Source organism: Rhinolophus ferrumequinum, chromosome 22 (genome assembly GCF_004115265.2).
Source record: "Rhinolophus ferrumequinum isolate MPI-CBG mRhiFer1 chromosome 22, mRhiFer1_v1.p, whole genome shotgun sequence".
NCBI classification, from domain to species: domain Eukaryota; kingdom Metazoa; phylum Chordata; class Mammalia; order Chiroptera; family Rhinolophidae; genus Rhinolophus; species Rhinolophus ferrumequinum.
The window spans coordinates 50,115,559-50,134,747 of NC_046305.1; the positions used below are offsets into that span (position 1 = coordinate 50,115,559).

The window sequence follows — 19,189 nt, forward strand, 5'->3', positions numbered from 1 at the left end:
TGAAGCCCCACCCACACCCTCCCTCGTGACCAAACCCTCACCCACTACAGCCTTATGGGGAGCCTCTGGCAACCAGGATGCTCTTCCTCCCTGAAAGAAGAAATTCAAGGATGAAATGCACACACTTCCATAGCCTCAGTCTCCTCCCACCCATGCCAAGATGCTAAAGGGGACCCTCATCTATCTGGCCTGGAAAAGATGGCCACCAGCATACGGGTGGGGAGGAAAATGGGGGATGACTACTCTTTGAATAAATGGTGGGGGAGTGAAGGAGATTCTGGAATTTGTAGCGCTGCACCCCAGGAAACGACATTGTACCACTATCACACCATCACTCATGGTTCACGGGTATCTCTCTACCCCAGACTTTAGAAGAGTCACTCAGCAACTCTTTTCAGTCTCCATCCCATGTCAGGCCCCACCCTCTACCTGCTCACCAATGCCTGACTCCACCCAGTGATTCCCCATATGTGGCTTCTCAATAACCTCACTTCAAATGCTCTATGCTGCATAGGGGTCCCCAAAAGGAGACTCCAATTCTCATCCTTATGCCTCCTTTCCCAAGTCCTTTCGCCAAGCTGCTTCCTTCGTCACCCTCAACCCACGACTCACAAGGGAGCAGTCCCAGACCCCTGAGGGCCCAGGCTGCGTCACTCCTTCTGCTTGCTGAGAATTCGTAGCAGGATGTTGTATACATCTTGTTCCATGTAGCCCTGTAGGCGGCAGAAAAGAAAGAAAAGGAGATGAACAGAAAATGGGCAGAGATACGGTGGAATGCTGTTTGTTAAGTATTAACAAAGAACTTAACTTCTCCATGGCCGTTCCCTAATCTTTTCAAGGAAGATACTGCTATCTAGTTTCCAGGATTGCTGTGAGGGTTACAACTACGGATGTGAACAGAGCGCCTGATGTACCATAAATCTTCAGTTCTTTGTAGTGATCCTAATAAAGAGGCAAGCCACCCGCCTCTTCTCCCTTGGTGAGGGATAAGCAGGCTCAGGAGGGAACTGAGAAAGGGCATAAGGGACAGGAAAACGCCTCACAGTAGATCGGGGAGTTGAAAGGGATGGACAAATACCTCCTCCCCTGACATTCAACACACACTCCTCTTGAGCTACCTCATAGGATCCAGAGACCCGGCACTAGAACATCTAAATTCCAGCTTTCCAAGAAATGGCAAGTATGTGCAGGTAAGAGAAGGGACCCCGAGGGTGAATGCCACAGCCCCTGCCCAGCTCTCTGTCTCTCCCTCCCCCCATGCTCACCTGAGCAGCATTCAGCAGATGGTTCCTATAGGTGGAGATGATCTCCTCATGGTTCTTCTGCGAATCCTAGAAGTCAGCATCAGTGGGGGTTATGTGCCTACCCTCCCACCTTCACCCTGATCCCCCAAGTATGAGGAAAATAAAATGAAATGGTCAGCTGGGCCAGGTAGGCTCCCCGGGCTGTCACTGGCCCAGCCTGGACCACTGCCCGGCCAGACCTCTGCAATTCCCGGAATCTCTCCCACATACACATCACTTGCCCTGTCCACCCTCTTCTCCAGCGGGTGTCCATTTCCCTGAGGGCCAAACATACCTTCAGCTGCAGGGCAAGGCGAGCATTTTCTCCCCGAACTGCTAAGACTTCCTCTGAAAGGTGCTCCAGCTTCTTCAACAATTCCTTGATCTGAGTCCAAAAGGAAAGAAAGGGAACCAGTGAGACCCAAGTCATTTCCCACCCCACCAGCACCTAGGGTCAAGGTTAATTTCCTTTTATTGGGTACTTAATATGTGCCAATTACTTTTACACAACTTGTCTCATTTAATCCTCAAAACAGCTCTACTTCTGTTTGGAGAAGAATAATGCTTCTCTGAGAGAAGTATTATTATTCACATTTTGTAGATAAGGAACCTGAGTTAAGTACTTTGTCAAAAATCATATTTGACAAAGTAAGTGAGGAAATCATGATTTGGACCAAGATCTCGGAATTCATGATCTATGCTCTCAATTCTGTACGGGATCCTGACATACTTCTGACTGCTGACCCCTGAGCGAAATAGAGATGAATTTTTGTGGTTTGTGAGGCTGGGGCACAAATGTGGTTAATGATAACCAGCAATGTTAGGAATGGTGGTAACTTAGAAGAATAAAAATAGCTACCTTTGATTGAGTACTTACCATCTTTGAAAAATTATTCTGAGTATTTGAAAGACAATATCTTATTTACTTTAATCCTCATGACATAGATGAAATTAACCTCATTCTATAGATGAAAAAACTGAGGCTTAGCGACTCAGGGCCTTGGATAACTCACCCAAGAGCAATCAGTAGGTTTTAAAATTGAAATTCAAACCCAGACAAGCTCAGTCCAGAGTCTATTTTCTTTTGCTCATTTGTCCTCTTTCATTTTCTCCTTCAACACCAACACAGAAGCCCTCCTTTAATTAGAATCCCACCCCCCACTGATTCCCGTGCTGTATAATAAATATTCCTTCTATTTTCAGGCACTCCATGTTATGTAAAACATATACTCCCTATATTTTTGAATCATTCTAAATTTGATCGTGTACACAAATATTAATAAGCAGCCTGAATTCATTCATTTCACAGGTAGTTCTAGAATGATGAAATTCATTTATAAATTGATTTTTTTTTAGAATTCATAAAGCATGTCGACTAGAAACGCGTAGACAGACTCTCACTTTTGGAGCAGTCAGCAGGAAACTCAGGTACCTAACACCGTGGCTTTCAAACTTCCTTTCTTTGCGTTGGTGCCCCCTTTGTCAGTGGCAACCTTTTGTAGAACCTCCTCAGGTTGAAGTGGGAGGGGAGAAGAGGGGCTATATATAGCCTAGTCTACTTTTCTTCATCCATCAGCCCTTGAGTCACCTCCTCAGAACCTTAGCAAAACCACAGCAACCCACCCTATTATCAGACCTCTTCTCAGGCTAATAATACACGATTTAAGTCAAAATGCTAATAAACCATATACTCCACCAGTGGTAGCCCTGACCACACTGCTTAGGAAATCAGAGTCCCAAAGTTGAATACCTAAGTCCCCTTCTCTCTTCTATTTATACCTCACCTCTAATCTCAACCCCAAATCCCCTCAGAGCCGGAGAACATAGTAGTATGGTCCTTGCAAATGATTGTTTGGGAGTATTAATCTGACGAACCAAAGGTAGATACAGGTTAGCAAACCCCTAAACACAGAGACACCTTCCCCGCTGCTCCCCACCACTGCCTGGCCTGTTCACCTTGGCCTCCTTGCCCCGGCAAGCTTCCAGAAGATGCTCCGTCTTCTCTTTCATCAGCTCCACTGTTTTCTCAAACTGCTCGGAGCGCCCACGCATCTCGCAGGCCTGACGCTCCTGCTCCGCGGCCCTGGCGGCCAGATCCCCGTTCCTGCGACGCTCCTCGGCCACAGCCTCCCGCAGCCGGCCCATTTCCCGGCAGGCGGTGTTATACTTCTCCAGCAGAGCCTTCAGCTCCTGGCCCCAGGCCTGGGCCTGGGCCACCAGCGAGCCCCGAGTTTTCTCGTGCTGCCGCAGGCTGGCCACCTCGCGGGCCCTCAGCTCAGTCACTTCCTCCGTGGCCTGGTAGAGCAGCTGCTTCAGCTTCCCGATCTCCAGGCTCTTCCCGCTCATCGTGGCCTGAACGGCCCGCAGTTCTTCCTCCAGCTTCCCCAGGTCTTGCTCCAGAGCGGCTACTTCGGAGGATGCTGGGACCTTTGAGGAGGCGCCTGGCTCCCCCCGTAGGGCGGGGGACCCCCGCAGCCTCTGGTTTTCCTCCTCCAGCCGAGCGCGCACCTGTTGGGCCTCGCGGTGCCTGGCCACCAGGGTGCTGATGCAGGCCTGCAGCTCCTCCAGGGGCTCGGCAGCCTTGCCCCGGGCACTCCCCTTGCCCACCAGGTCTGCGGGCAGGCAGTCCCACAGCCCTCGGAGGCCACTGCTCTGGGAGGCCAGGCGCCTTCGCAACTTCTCGGTGGCCTCCTTCTCCACCGCCAGTTCTTCTGTCAGCAGCCCCACGCTCTGTCGCAACTGCTGGAGCTGGACCTGCGCTTCTGGCTTGGGCACGAACTCCCGCTGCAGCCGCTGGCTCAGGGATTGCAGCTCCCCCTGCAACCGCTGCCGCTCGCGCCCCAGCTCCCCCAGCTCGTCCAGCAAATTACTGTTGCTCTGTCTCAGTGCAGACACCTCCTTCTCCAGCGGTCCCTTTGCTAGGCCTCCTCCTGGCATCTGTTCCCCACCAGGGGCCCCTAGAGGCTCCCCGCGAGCCCCAGGAGTCCCTTTCTCCCTCATTTCATCTTCTTTGGTGATGGTTTCTGGGCCTGTCTTCGGGGCTCCCTCTCTGGCTGCCTGGGCAGGAGCCTCAGGTTTTCCCTGTAGTCCTGCCTTTGCCCGATCCAGCCTCACCAGCACCCGCTCCAACCTGGCCTCCATCTTCTCCCAGGCAGCTGCTGCAGCCTCAGCCCGGGGCGTCCCCAGAGTTCCCTCTAGGACCAGGCTGGACAGAGCTCCCCGGGCAGCATCCTTTTCTCGCCACACCGCAGCCAGCTCCTCCCTCAGTTGTAGCAGGAGCTGGTTCGTGGCTGTTATGCCCACTGGCTCAGCCACTGCGCCTGTTGGTTCAGCCCCTGCGGTCTGGGGCCTCTCCTTCTGGCCAGCAAGCAACTGGTCAGTATGATCAGGGCCAAGGGCCTGTCCACTGTTGGGGGTCAGTTGCTGGCCTGTGACTTTCCCTATGGTCTCAGATCTTGGCCTCTGGGGTGGCCCCTGTTCTTCCGCTTGGGACCTTCCATGGGCTTCATAATGGATCTCTCCTGGAGCTGAATCTTCAGCCTCCTTGGGAGCTGCTGGGTTTGCTGTGGCTGTGGCTGCTGCCTGCTGCTGCTTCTTTAGCTCTTGTATGCGCTCAGCCAGCAGGTCCAGGGGACAACCCTGCTCCATGCCATCTCCTCCAGGACGGAGACCAGAACCCTGCCCTCCTGGAGTGCTGGGCTCGTGGGACAGCAGGAGCCCCAGCTCCTGTACCTGCTCCCGAATCTGGTTCTCCAGGCCCACGTAGGCTGCAGCTTGAGCGTTACACTCTTGTGTCTTTCGCGCCAACTCCTGCTCCAACTGAGCAACTTTCCTCTGCTCCTTTTCATACTTCCACCTCCACTCCTCTGAGCATGGGTCTTCATCCTCCTCTTCCTCCTCCTGCTCCTCCTCGGGCTCTGCTTTCCATGAGCTCTTAGGCGGAGAGCCCACCTGAGGCTCAGATGGAGAGGCCTAGGTAGAAAATAGAACAGTGAAGTAAAGCCAGGCAGTGCTCCTCGCCCCAAGAGGGGCCCTCTTCTCTTAGACTGTCTCGACGTCCCATGGATCACTGCCTGGGACAGACCCCAATGGGATGGCCTGGGGTGCATCAGAAGGGGAGGCACTTAGGGTCTTACCTTAGAGGCAGCATCTGGGTGTTGCACTAGCCCGTGACCTATACAAAAAGACATGGGGAAAATGAGGGCGGAGACAGGTCCCACATGCTTCTGGCCCACACTATGTTTTCAGACTCTCTGAGAGGAGTGGCCCCTCAGTGTCATAACCCTTACCACACATGTCTTCCTGGTGCCGGGAGCCACCCCTGTTCAGTGGGTCCCTAACTGTCCTGTCACCTTGGTTCCCTATCCCAGAGATGGGCCATCCCATTCGTTTTGTTCACTCATTTATTGGACACTATGCCAGGCACTGTTACGGCACCAGGACAACAATGGTGAGCAAAACAGAAATGGGCCTATCCCCTGAGGGGTTTACAGGCCACTAGGGGAGAGAGAGGTTGAGGAGCAAGTCACACAAAGACATGTACAATTCCAACTCAGAAACGCCAGCCAGAGTACTCGCCAGAGTTACCTTCTGTGACAGACTCGGCTTCATTAGGAACTTGGCGATCCTGCTTTTGGGCATTTGGGGTCATCTCATAGTAGCAGCAATAAATAAGTACACGCTCCGCCAAAGTGATAATTATTTGTCAGAGGGATCCTTTCCATGGGACCAAATGGGATTCGGAGAAGCATCTTTGATTCTAAGGCTGTCAAGGAGAGTCTTGAAGTTCCAAGAGAGAACTGGCTTTACCTCGCCGCTGCCTGCGGTTCATGGCCTGCTGCAGCAGCCCCCCGAGGGCCTTGTCCTGTGTACGCAGACCGTAGTACAGCGCGTCATGCCCCATGCTGTCCACCGCCCCCGCATCAGCGCCATGGCTCAGGAGCAGTTCAGCCACCTCGGCACTGCCTTTCTCACAGGCCAGGATCAGAGCCGATCTGTGGGTTGGGACAAATCTGAGCATAGGCTTTCCCGGTGGAATCCAGGAGACCTGGTTGCAGAAATTCCACTCACAGGGTCAGCTGTCACTCAGTGTGGGCAGGAGAACCACAGACCAACATGAGCCAATGACAAAGCATTAGGTGAGACCAGAACTTTTCAGATGTGATTACTTGGAGCCGCAGCATCAGAAAGCAAGGGGCCAATAAGAAGGGCTCCGTTTTCTTCTGCTGTATGTAATAAGGTTCTGCATAAATTCCTTATTGGAAAAAAAGGATTCCATTGCTTAGAAGATGGTAGTTTGAAAACCAGTGAATTAAACTAATGTGTCCAGAGACATTGATTCTACTTCCGGAGTCACCTATGCTAGGAAGACGGTGGTGGCAGCAGCTGAATAAAAAAGTATAAGGAAAACTTTCTCAGCTCCCCAAGAGGGAAAGAAACAGCAAAGCAGCAGGCAGAGATCTTCTGAGTCACCGCTCAAAAGGAAGGAGACCAAGAACACAGAGACCGAGCTGCCTTCTTACACACACACACACACACACACACACAGACACTTTGCCCTGTGGCTCCTTCCTAGATTGGTCGGGGTCTGGATTCGGGGGAAGGCTCACTTGTCATGCTTGTCTGTGACATTAACTCGGGCTCCTCTCTGCAGAAGCTGTGAGCAGATCGCTGCGTGACCACCCAGCGAGGCAATCATCAGGGGTGTACGTCCATCCTGCACAGATTGTGGGAAGGGGGTGCGTGAGAAGCCAGGGGGAGCCAGGGCTTTGACACAATCCTACCAACTTCCCTCTCCCCGCACCTCGCCAGGAAAAAAAGCCCAGATCCTGGGGCTAACTACTCCTTTTCAAAGGGTTAGAAGCCATCCAGAAGATGCCTCTTGCGGAGGAGCAGGGGGAGGAGGTAGAGGAGGTGATACTGCGCCAACCCTGGCCACAGAACTCAGCTGACCACGCTCAGAGCGAGCAGGAGCCTCCCTGTGGAGGGCACTGCCCAGCTGCCCAGCTGACACTCACGTTATCCAGGACGTCCAGGAAGGCCTCGTGGTCACACAACAGGAGCACACTTGAGGCACAGCCGGAGGAGGCTGGGAGGGGTGAGGGATGAGGGGGTTAACGGAAGCGAAGGACACCTAGTCCGACCCTGACCACCATGCCCTCCGACCCTGTCCGCGTTCAGCCCGGGCCTGCCCTTCCCTTTCCACCCTATGCTCCCTGCATCCGTGTTTCTCACCAGGCCCCTGGCACACACCTGCCCAGTGCAATGGACTCCGATTTTCCGCATCCACAGCGTCTTCATTGGCTCCATGCTGCCAAAAGCCACAAAGGGAAGCAGCAGTGAGCATACTGTTACCACCTTCATCCCATTCCCACTGTTGGGTCACCAGCTCCCTCATTACCATGGGGAGGGGTGTGAGGACCGTGGCTTTGGCCAACGACAGGGCATGCTTAATCCATTCCATGCCAATGACAGGCAGCCTTGCATTTCAGCCCTGGTTCTTAAACTTAGGGCCTAAGGAAAGTCAGGTTATAGAGAAATACACATGCCAGGGAAAATAACACCTGAGTCCACGACTGGGACTTTAGGATCAGAATTGAGAAACTTGGAAAGGGCTGGGAAGAACAAAAGCAGAACAGCCATTTGCCCAGCGGCCTGTCACACTGTGTCTTTTGTACTTTTGGAGACTGACGTATAAATTGTCCACATGTCATTTCACATGTATATTTCTCTTCCTGCTCCTAGACTACCAATTTCTCAAAAACAGATAGTAGGATTTTGGGTTAATTGGAAAACCTCCACCTTCCTCTGCCTGTCCATCATCACAGCAGTTAGTCTTGGCAGAGCTCAGTATATACGTAGTGACTGACAGCCAGGCCCACCCTGGATCCTCTGCCGGATGACCCGCCCCCAAGGACAGCACGAAGCATGGTGCCTGCACACAGCAGCTGTTAAATACGTGTTCATGAATTAATGAGTAAAGGATTACCAGCTCTGATATTGGGGATGAGAGAGGGACGTTTGACCAAGTATTGCTTGTGACTTCAAGACACAAGAGACTCTGGGTCCACTTTTTTCCTTCACAGGAGTAGTATCGAGCGGTTGCTCTTACCTGGAGCAGGACCTTGACACATTGTGGCTGGCAGGAGATGGTGGCCAAGTGCAAGGCGGTACTTCCTGGAAAGAGAAAGAGGGGAGACGGAGATGGGTGGCCCCAGACATGACTCACTGGGAGGGAAGCAAGAGACGCACAGATAATCAGAGGGAGATTAGACAGAGAAGCTCTCAGCCACATGGGGCCAGAAATTCCTGTTCCCCAAGTGCGTGGTACCTGGCGGAGGTGGGAGTGGGTAAGGTATACCCGGCCCTTCAGGGATCAGAACCCCTGGAAGGATGCTGACCAGAACTTATGAGGAGAGAAGCGGGGTGGTGGGGGGCTGCGGTTGGAACCCCCAGCACGGCCCCGCCCCAGCGCCCACTGCCGCTGTGGAGGGAAAAGCAAGCGGCGTGGCTCAGGGCTCCGTCTAACTCACCGTCCTCATTCCTGCTGTTGATGTCGGCACCGTTCGCAAGCAGTATGGTCAGACATTCTGTCAGGCCTTTGGAGGCGGCCAGATGAAACCTGCCAGGACCAAGGCCGAGAGGCAGAAGGATGAAGGGACCAGGAGAGGAGGAATGGGAGAATCTTAGTAAGCACTGCCTGCTCTGCTCCCTCACCCCAAAGCCAATCCCAGAAGCAGAGAGTGAAGCACCCCTGGCCTGACTTTCGGAGAAAGAGAAGGCTATCTGGCTGACTGTCATCAAATAAGAGGAAGCTGGAAGCAAAGATAGAAATACGGGCTACAGATCTTAAGCAATCTCAGACTAGTACAGGGGTGTCCAGGGACCCTGTCGCTCTGAGCACAGCACTCTTAGCAGCCTGGAAGTGTCACAGAAGGAGCCGCCAGAGCAGAGGGCCGGACATTTGAAAGCTGCCTTGGGCACGAAGGCTACTATCTCCCTCGTGCTAATCACTCCTTCTTAGCCATGTGATTCTCCTGGCTGCCACTTCATTCTGAATTTCCCAAGCACACACACCCTCCTCGTGCAACGAAGAAATACTCTATTTAGTGTATGTGTCAGTTTTCTGTTGGTTTCGTGAGCTTTCGGTCCTTTTTTGGGCAGCTTTGTACATCTGGGTTGTGAGGTGGGTGAAGCGGAGGGACAATACCTTCGTTCCTCACTTGTGCGGCACTTGATACGTAGCAGAGATTTATTCACACAAAAAGGGCACTGAGGTTGTAGGCACCGTGTGGTCCTACATCATGTTGGGGTTTGGGGCTTCCCAAGGGAACCCCATACCAAGGGGCAGGTGGGGACTTACTTACGGGGACTGGCCGTTGGAGTTGAGCTTGGTGGGTCGGGCAGACTTCCTGGAGGCCAGGGCAGCCACGCGTCCCACGTCCCCCCGCTGCACTGCTTCCAGCAGCTTCTGATCACGGCGGTTCCATTTCTCCACCTGGTCCAGAGCCACAAATTGTGTGAATACAGGAGGTGGGGATAGAGTGGAGAAAGCAAAGAAGAAGGAGTAGTTAGGAAGATGCCAAGCAAGGGGAAAGGAACATCCCTGAGGTCCTTTCAACGTCCCACAAGTTCCTGAGCCTCGATCTTTTCGTCTTTTTGACGTGGGCCAGTCAAAGAGTCACCAACTCATGTGCCACTGAGGACTGAGGCCCGTGATTGGCAGCCCTGGACCAAAAGGTCCTGGGACTACTGAATGCTGAATGAGGAGTATTTCAAAGGTCTTTTTAACCGTCGTTATGTTTATTGTTGTTAGGTGCACAAACCTCAGAGCAGTCCCTGCCCTGACTCCTTTCCCTTTTGCCTTCTAGGTCTTGCTGGAGCAAATTGAACCAAACTGACCTCTCCTCCCAGGGCTCACATTGCCTCTCGGCTTCCGACGCAGCTCTGCTTTTTTCCCCAGCTATGTGAGGAATCAAGGCACCTAGCTTCAGGTCCCAACAAGGAGTCCAAATACCTAGTCATACCATCACTACCTATTGGCTGTGGGCCCCAAAACTGGGAGGAGAAGCGTAGAGTTTCTGTTTTCCCGTCTCATATCTATGCCCTTTACCTAGTTACTCTTCCCTCCCATGGCAACAACAGCCAATAGGCAAAGGTAGGTCTCTAGCGAGGCCTGAGGAGACAGCAAGAGGCGGCTCCCCTTCTCCTCCCTCACCTCCCTTCTCTGTTCCTGGCAGGGAGCAGCTGTCCCAGACAACAGCCACACCTGGGCATGCATTGTTCTGTCATTCCAGCTTGACTTTTGCGGGAGGTGGGGCAATAATTAGAAGTTTCACGGGGTGTGAAAGAGAGAGCTGTGTAAAAACACCCAGAGCTGAAAGCACAGGAAAGCCTGGTTTGACCCAGAGAGGGGAAAGAAAAGGAAGAAGGGATGCAAAAATTTGTGGTAGGGTGAAAAGAGCCCTAGACGAGTAGTTTGTCAGCAGGCCTGAGTTCAGGGTCCGGTTCAACTACTTTCTCAGCTGTGTGACCTAGAGTAAACCATGAAACGCCTCTAACCCGGTTCCTCATCCATAAAATATGGGAAATAATAACTACCTCATCATGTTGCATATTAAATGAACTAAAGTATATAAAAATCTCTTCGTAAACTGTGACAAGCCATACAAGTATATGGCATCCTTATGACAAAACAGGGAGTGGTGGGGGACTTGTGGCTCTTTGCATTTTATGAGGTGTCATCTCAACAAGGAAGAGGCCATGGGAGGAGGTAGAAAAAAAATAGGGTCTATGGAAGCCAAATAACTCATTTCCAAATACTGTTTACATAGCCAGGACAAATTACTCAGCAAAAACAGGGAAGATTTTAAGCACCCCAACCATAAAATTATCTAGGGTCGATGGATTCTGAGATTACTCTGGCACAGCACTGTAATCCCTTCTAGACCTTTCAAGTGTTTTTGCAGTTCGCCTCGCAATATCCCTAGAAAGTAGTTAGGGCTGATATTATTTTATGTACTTGACAGGAGAAGTAACTGAAGCACACTGAGGTTAGATAACTGTCCAGAGTCATACCACAACATAGTGGGAAAATTGAGATTAGAACCCAGGCCACTTGTTGCCCAATCTTGGTTCTCAATGCCAGATCATACTACTACAGAGCCATGGAAGACAGTTTACTTATTTCCAAACAGTCTAAGACTGCCTCCCGGGCAAAGCCGCCCACTCTCAGACGCTACTTTCTGCACAAGAGTCTCCAAACAGGTTAATTCTCAAAAGACAAAATAAGCAAAATGACTGCTCCACATACCAACAGACTGAGATGTAAGAATACATTATCCCATGTCCCTTGGGGGCCAGGTCACCCTGAGAAAAAGCAGAGAGCTAGAACGATGCCTCCGGCATACGACACTGCCATCAGCTGACCTCAGGGTGAAGTCCTTTGTTTAAAATCCTGAATCTAACACTGTCTATCCTTGTGAATTTCAGCATGTGACAACTTCTCTGAACCTGTTTCCTAATAATATAACATCATATAAAGCACTTAGTACAGTGTCTGTCATATAGTAGGTGCACAATAAATGTTAGTTCCAGTCTCCATCCTTCCTAGCCTTGCAGGGCACATTTTGGATGTTCCTGGGCTCAGGATTCTCCATCGGGGGAGTGGGAGGTAGGGATCTTGCTCACATCAGCCAATGCTTTACAGTCAGGCTTATGTATAGATGGTACAGGTGCTTCTTAGCAATGTCGATACTTTTCTTTCCAGCTAGGTAGTTCTACATCTACCCGATTTACTTCCTATAATCTTGTTATACTAAGAAGAATTTACAAGAGGTGCTAATTCTTCATGACCAAACTTCTGTAGAGCTAGGGGGACGGACAGAGAGATGCTTCTAAATTCCAAGATCCGGTCCATCGCTCACTGAGCACCTCAGAAAAGGGACACTGGATTACCATCACAGCCTCAAGGGAGTGATTACCAAATTAATCAGCAGACTCCAACACAAGAATAAGCTTTGTATTTCTGTAGTCAAGATTAGGGGGCCTTTGTAGAAGTAATTGCAGCCTCTCTTTATCTCTGGCTGTGTGCCTGTAAACTTCCTATCAAGATGGAGCACACCAACAATAGAGAAAGAGTGGCTACCGCTGCAGGACAGGTGAATGGAAATGGAAAGGCTGCCCTGGAGGAGCCAGGAGCTGACTCTCAAAATGTGACTGACATTCCTCTAAGCTGATCCAGGTCCAGCTGTTTAAAGCTATTTTCTGGTTTACTTCCTACATAGGCGGAATAAGCTAATATGTAAGATGCCCTCAAAGGCGTCCTCTACTTAACTAAAACAAAGTGAGATTATAAAAGCTGGGTTTTTGTTTGTTTGTTGAATTGCCTATATAATTTTTAAATGATCACTGATCCTTCAGTCCTTATCTCAATTTGAGAGCACAGGGCTCTGGCCCTGGACACAGGGGTGGGCATGGGGATGGACTGGGGCAAACTTCTGTAGGACTGGGAAGCCAGGCTTTGGGCGTGGCCAGGAAGATTGTCACACTATTGCTCTGATGAACGGGTCCGGAGTGGTTAGCTACTCAGGGAGTGGAGAAATTTTTCATAAGAAGTATGGGGAAGTTTCATGAGGAAATAACTTGCGGCTGAAACCGGCCTATTTTCAAGCTTTTGGCAACCCCATCCTATCTTTCCAGCTGGATAGTTCTAAACCCACCCAATTTATTTCTTATAATCTTGTACTAAAAAGAGCTTAGAATTGCTGGAAATTCTTCATGGCCAAAACTTTGTAGAGCTGGGGTAAAGGACAGAGGAAGACTTTCCAATTCCAACATTCAGGCCATTGCTCACCCCAATATCTTGGAAAGGAGGCACTACCAAGGATTGGAGAATCAGGAAGAACGAAACAGTTTCCCCATTCCTAAGGAGCAGACAGACTCCACAAACCTGAAAGGGAAGGGCAATGTGGAGGACTCTCAGTAACAAGAAGAGTCCACGCAAATGAGAAAGTATTTATGAATTAAGACAGAACCTGGGTAGCTTCAGTTTCTGGTACCTATGGTAGTCATTCAGTGAACGCCTTTTGATTGGTTGATCAACATGTGGAAACTAAGTGGAGAAGCAAATGTAAGTGGGACAAGAACAGGCCTCAACAGAGTTCCTACTCTTGCCCCATAGCTTGCTTCCAGGCTTCTGTGGCCTGCCCATGCAGAGGGCGCTAAGCATTCTCACGTTTGCTTATGCATGACGTCACTAAGTCAGGTTAGGCTAAACAGTATTGCTATAGGTAGTTGGCAATTTCACTTCTAAATGAGCCATAATTCCAATCTCCACAGAAAAATGTCATCTCCAGATTGGGGGGGGGGGGGTCTGTCTATAAGAGACCTTCAGAGAAGAAGTTATACCCTCCCTTGAGCCACCACCTTCTGGAATCTTCTTCCTTATGCTTTGTTCTGGGAGAACATGGGGAGTAGAGGGACTTCTACGGGAACTCTCAGAGTATATCCACTCTTCTCTTCTCCTCTCACATCACTTTTCCCCAACTCAGTGAAAGGAAGCAGAGTACGAGCCCTAAACAACGGGGTGAGGGTTTAGAATGAAGAAAGATTCTGGGGAGAAGCAGGCAGAAGGCCTTGCCTGGCCCAAGAACCAGTCTGATGAGCAGACACTGCAGTGAACTGGCCAGGGTGGATTCTGCAGGCAACTTACCTATTTCCTTGGGGAGCAGCCAGGCAATTTTGCCTCCACTGGCAGTGCCTGTCAAGCTGGCCAGATTGCAAGATTAACCCATAGAGGGCAGGCAGAGGAGGTCCAGGCAAAAGAGGGAAAAGTCGGACTGAAAAACCATTAGCCAGAGAGGGGCAGAGGTGGAAGGGGAGAACAGGAGAAGGCAGTTGTTGTGGGAGCACAGTTAGAAAGGTTTGGAGTGATGTCTGAGAGCCAGCGGTAAGGATGAGGGAATGGGAGGGGAAGTGTCATGGAGTGAGATGGGGTCAGGGATAGAGAAGACTATGAAGAAGGGCTAGGGGAAGGCACGGGGCTGGGAGTATTTGTTAGGCTGAGAGGAAACAGCAAAGATGGGACCATATGGGAGGGCAGGGTTGTCAGGACGAAGCAGGGCTGGAAAATGGGACCATGAGACAGAATGGAATTTGGGGCTGAGCAGGGACTGAGGACAGGGCGGGTGCCTGAGGGTGAATGCAGAGCAAAAGTAGAGGACGGAGCCTTCAGGAGGGGGCAGGGGCTGCAGGAAACATCAGAAGTTGGGAACAAGAACAAGCCAAGGGAAAGGACCTCGGAGAAATCAGAGGTTAGTCTTGAGGAAGGCAGTACTGGCGAGCTGCATTGCGGGAGAGGAAGAGCTGGAAAACCACTAAAGAGAAAAGGCAATGGTGCATAGAGATGGGATTCTTGACTTCTGCCACCACAGGGCTTGGAACCCAGCCCCATGCCGGTCTCCCCAGGCATTTTGGTACCTACCGCCACCTGTGAGCTGGAGCAGGAGAAGATGCGCTTCATGGCCGGTGCCAGGGCCAGGGCCACGGGGGGACGGGGACGCGCGGAGAGCGGGGCCAAAAGTTCCCAAACCCACTGAACTCGGTTGCGGCTGTGCAAGAGACAGCTGTCAAAAGCAGAGCTGGACCCGCCCCAGGACCCGCCCCGCTCAATCAGACACAAGAATTTAAGGACTGGGCTTTAAAACTCCGCCCCTGGCCCTGCCCTCCTCCGCCGTTGCACAGGCAAAAAGCCTGCGGTGCCGGGCTGCAACTGGGGGCTCGGTCTCAAACCCCGCCCTCCACAGCCGAACCCGCCAGCAGCTCCAACCTGCTCCATCCCAGTCGGAACCCGGCGGTCTCCAGCTGAAACTCCGCCCCCACCCCCCGCAGCTCCAGGCTGTAGCTCCGCCCCCAACCCCGCCTCAGCCCCGCCCCTCCGAGCGCCGCCGCAGGAGGCGAGCAGGTCCGGGCTTCTCCGCTTGCGCTGGGCACTCTTGACAACTGTCGCGTTTAACCACTGGTGACGACGCTTTCATGATATGCAGAGCCCTTTGGCCTACTTAGTTACCAGTACTTCCTCCCTCCCCCCACCCCATTCCCTGCCCCAAAAGCCAAGCACAAAAGACGATTTGAAGCGAACGGTTTGGAAACAAGAGATTGCAGCGTAGTGCCGAGCACAGGACCGAGCAGCGACGATGCACGATCCGCCGCAACCTGGGGAACAAAACCTGAGGGAAAGTGGACCAGGCTTAATCTCCTAACACACCTGTACATTAGAAAATGACGAGGGGGAGGAGAGAATTTTTATTTTAAGCACTCTCTCTTCTTTAAAAAAAAGAAATCCACAAAACTGTGATTACTATTTCCACTGCCCTTTCAATTCAGACTCTCAGCCATCGCAGCCAGCTGGTCTCCTGGTCGCTCCCTCCTCACGGTAGCCAGGAGCAAGCCCCTCGACGGCATAAGAAAGCCTACCGGATAAAGCTCAAAGTACCTGACCCGCACCTGCCTTCTCCAGTCTCCTGTCTCACTCACTGCTTCCACAGCCAGGTGCTCAGGCTGTTCTAACTCCTCCAGCTGCCTTCCTGGAATGCCTCCTCTCACACTTGGCGGCCCCTCGAGCCAAATGTTTTTTTTTTTCTTCCTGAAAAGTTTTCCCTCAAGACCCTGCCACCCCTGCTCAGAAAAAGTGTGCCTCTTGTGTGTGACACACTTCTAATACTGCTGCGTTGTATAGCAACCGCGTCTCTGTATTTGCCAGTATTTGTTTACATGTCTGTTTCCTCTACTAGACTGGGCTCTTTGATGGCAGGAGTTGTATTTTATTCTCCTTGCCTGGCACACATATTAGGTACTTCATCAGACACACATATGATGTCTGATGAGTGAATGAATGAAAGAAGGAAGGAAAGATGGAAAGAAGGAAGGAAGGAAGGAAGGAAGGAAGGAAGGAAGGAAGGAAGGAAGGAAGGAAGGAGCAACAATGAGAAGAAAGGAACACTCGTGAGTCTGGGGACAGCCTGTGGTTTCTACAGTTGCTTCTCAAACTGGCCCTATTCCAAAGGAAGAGGTAACAGGCTTATAGAAAAATAGATTGGGGTTAGAGAAAGTCCCACTCTGGAGCTGAGGGATAGAGAGGGATGTTTAGGTGGACAAAAATATTACAAGTGCTCTTTTAATCATGTGGATAAAGAATTAGATGAACCAGTCCTCAAGGAAATCCATCTCCCTTTGGAGGCTGAGTGGGGACGAAGAGGAGTGATCTGTCACCATAACCACGGCCTCGGTCCCAGCCCCGGAAACACTACGCTCCACAAAGGTGAATCAAGCTACAGCTTCCATGAGGTGCACTCAGGGCCACCATGCACTCCTTCCTGCCACAAAATAACTCACCAGCGTGCCACGGAATGCTTGCCCCTGCCTAATAGGCCGGACAGGCCACCATTCTCAGGGTTAGGGAACAGAGGCAGAGACGTGGTCTCTACAAGTCCTTTGCGGGGGTGCACATGGCTCTGGAGGGCACTAGAAGAACCCTGGGTGTCCAAGAAATCAAATAGGTTTGATTTCTACCATTCCAACCTTAAGTTAATTAGCTGATCAATACCTTAGAGGGCATGAGGGCTTCTTTCAAAGGAGATGAGGCACAGGGTAAGATTTAGTGGGAGGAGACAATACCACAGAAGAAACAAATCTTCAGACTCTGTGAACGGGGCCAAGTCACCACCTGCTGCTTCTACATACCTTCTCACCGTCCTCACAACACACAGTAATAACAAACTATTTTTACAACGATAGCGACCATTTACTGAGTACTCGCTAGATGCTCACGTTACTTGTATCATCGCATTGAGTCCTCACAACCCTAAGTTTAAAGACAAGACAGCCAATACTTAGAGAAACGAAATCTGTTCGAGGTCAAACAAGTGTTACTAGTACAGCTTAGATGGAAACCCAAGTCTGTCTTCATTCTTAACCGCTGTATTACACAGCCTTTTATTGTTATCTGAGCGTTGGGGTAGTTAGGACTTGTCCCAAACCGCATAGCTAATACATGGCAGACGTGCGATTTCAATCTAGGCCTATGTGCTTCCCAAATCTGCACATTTTACACTCTGTGGTCACTTCAGTAGGTGCGGTTTGCAGGAAGCTAAAGCACATCTCCAGTGGTAAAGTCACAGAAAACATTTTAAATACTTCATAACTTTACCTTCTAGAAATTCAACTGTATAAGGTCTCAGGAGAACCAAGACTCGCCTGTCACCATTCCTGAGCTGTCCATATGCTAGGGAACTCGATTAGAACCAGCAGTCATTTGACACTGAACTTTATTTGCTCTGGCCTTCTGATATGCCGTCCACCCTGCTGGGAAGTAGAGACAATGCCCTCTGCAAAAGGCCAGAGACATGCCAAAATAAATATTGTGGCCAGGCCTCAAGAATGCCCCTGGAGGACAGGTTCTGTGGCTGCCAGCCAAGTGCCCGATCAGGTCTCTTCTCAGCTCTAACTGGGTGCTGATTTTCCCAATGGCTGTCAGAGCTGCACTCTGGAGACCCACAACCGGCTTTGGTATCCAAAGAAATATGTTACCCAGTTGTCAATGAGAAATCAAATTCTCTTTACTGGCCATGACCAAAAAATGGGAAGGGGGTTGGGGGGGGTCCAGAGATAGACATTCACTTGAGAATTGCTGGTAAACATCAGGCAGGGGCTGACAAGCTGATTTCACCAGGTAGGACTGGAGTTGCCCCAGGAACATTCTCCTAGGAGCTATTTGTGCTGCACAACCAGTGCTGAGCAAGGAAAGGCTCGCTCCCCAGAGACCTCCTGCCACCTACTTTGGCTTCCTCCTTAATGCAGACCCCACTTGTTCAGACCCCTTGGGGCTGCTGCTTCCCAGAGCTGGTAAGGGGAAAGGGTTTCCCACCACCAAGCAGCAATCGTCTTCCTTCTTTGTTGTTTCTGTAGGGAAGCCCCAAGGAGGGCTCCAAAGTGTGTGCAGCCTGAGAGGAGAAAACACTGCCTGGGGTAGCAAGTCTTCTCTGCTATTCCAGTTCTAGCCACGTGGGGGCCCCTGGCTCCAGGGAATCGGGCACCCGGCGCCTCTGGCTTTGCTCCCGGGGAAGGGTGTGAGTGGGGAAAGCCATACCCAGCCGGCCTGGGGAAGCTGTTTCACTAGCACCTGAGGGCGGGCGACTGCACCACGAAGTCTCAGGTTTCAGGGGGATGGCAGTTGCCTGTCTAAAGGCTTCTCTGTTCCTTGGAATTGTACAGAGTGTCTCTTGTGGCTTTTCCTCCTCCCTCCTTTTTTCCTGTTGACTCTCCCCATCCGGCTCTCTGAATCACCAGACTCCACAGGAAAGCAGCAGATGTTGACTTTACTTCTTTCAAGCCAACCTCAGCTCCCTCCTGTGGAGTGGGGAGCAGGCTGGAAGGTGAGAGGCAGGCAATGGAGGAAGATAGCCCTCATTCTTGCCAAATGGTCAGGGAGGATGTAGAGGGAATCTGAAAGGAGTCAGGGACGTAGGCAAAAGTTTCTTGGTTCCTGGGGATAGGGCAAAAGGGGCCCCCCAGTGTTGGCTGTGGAACCAGCATCATGAGGAGGAAAGCAGAAGGTGGGAGTGTTCCTGGGTGGGTGCCAGCCCTTCGTGTCTGAGGTAAGGCCTCATCTCTTGCCAACAGCGTCCTCATGACTCAAAAGTCAAGTCAGGTTGCAGGTCCGGGGAGAAGAGTCCAGAGGCTTCTCCTTGTCCCATGTGAGCCACTAAGCCTCCGCTCTTATGCAAGTCTTCTGCAGAAGCTGCCAGGGAGGACTTTCGAGGGCTTCATTCTACATTCATTGCTCCAATTTTTCATCTCTTTTTTCTTCCTCGGGGATCTTCTTACGGGCAAAGAAGCCAAGCTGTAGA

The 19,189-nt window shown here is 51.2% G+C and overlaps 2 protein-coding genes across 5 annotated transcripts in view; both read right to left on the reverse strand.

The window, feature by feature from the left end:
• On the reverse strand, positions 1-17,602 carry ANKRD35 (ankyrin repeat domain 35). 2 transcript variants are annotated; one of them, XM_033093184.1, is made up of 15 exons: positions 17,491-17,602; positions 14,767-14,893; positions 9,650-9,780; positions 8,816-8,904; positions 8,395-8,459; positions 7,536-7,593; positions 7,301-7,371; positions 6,893-6,999; positions 6,093-6,277; positions 5,420-5,457; positions 3,240-5,255; positions 1,579-1,668; positions 1,266-1,331; positions 613-713; positions 1-90 (listed from the first exon to the last, which is right to left on the reverse strand). In XM_033093184.1, the coding sequence occupies exons 2-14, from the start codon at positions 14,803-14,805 to the stop codon at positions 651-653; spliced, it is 3,018 nt and encodes a 1,005-aa protein (XP_032949075.1). In that variant the 5' UTR covers positions 14,806-14,893; positions 17,491-17,602; the 3' UTR covers positions 1-90; positions 613-650. The 2 variants fall into 2 exon arrangements, with proteins under 2 accessions (XP_032949075.1, XP_032949074.1); XM_033093183.1 differs by lacking the exon at positions 17,491-17,602 and adding an exon at positions 15,112-15,150.
• The window catches only part of ITGA10 (integrin subunit alpha 10), a 15,303-nt gene continuing 13,705 nt past the window's right edge, over positions 17,592-19,189 (reverse strand). For 2 of the 3 annotated variants that reach the window (XM_033093181.1, XM_033093182.1), the window contains exon 30: positions 19,041-19,182. In XM_033093181.1, coding sequence (XP_032949072.1) covers positions 19,117-19,182 — 66 coding nt within the window. In that variant the 3' untranslated portion in view covers positions 19,041-19,116. Of the gene's footprint in view, positions 19,183-19,189 lie in introns of all 3 variants that reach the window. The other variant, XM_033093180.1, reaches the window with a different exon arrangement.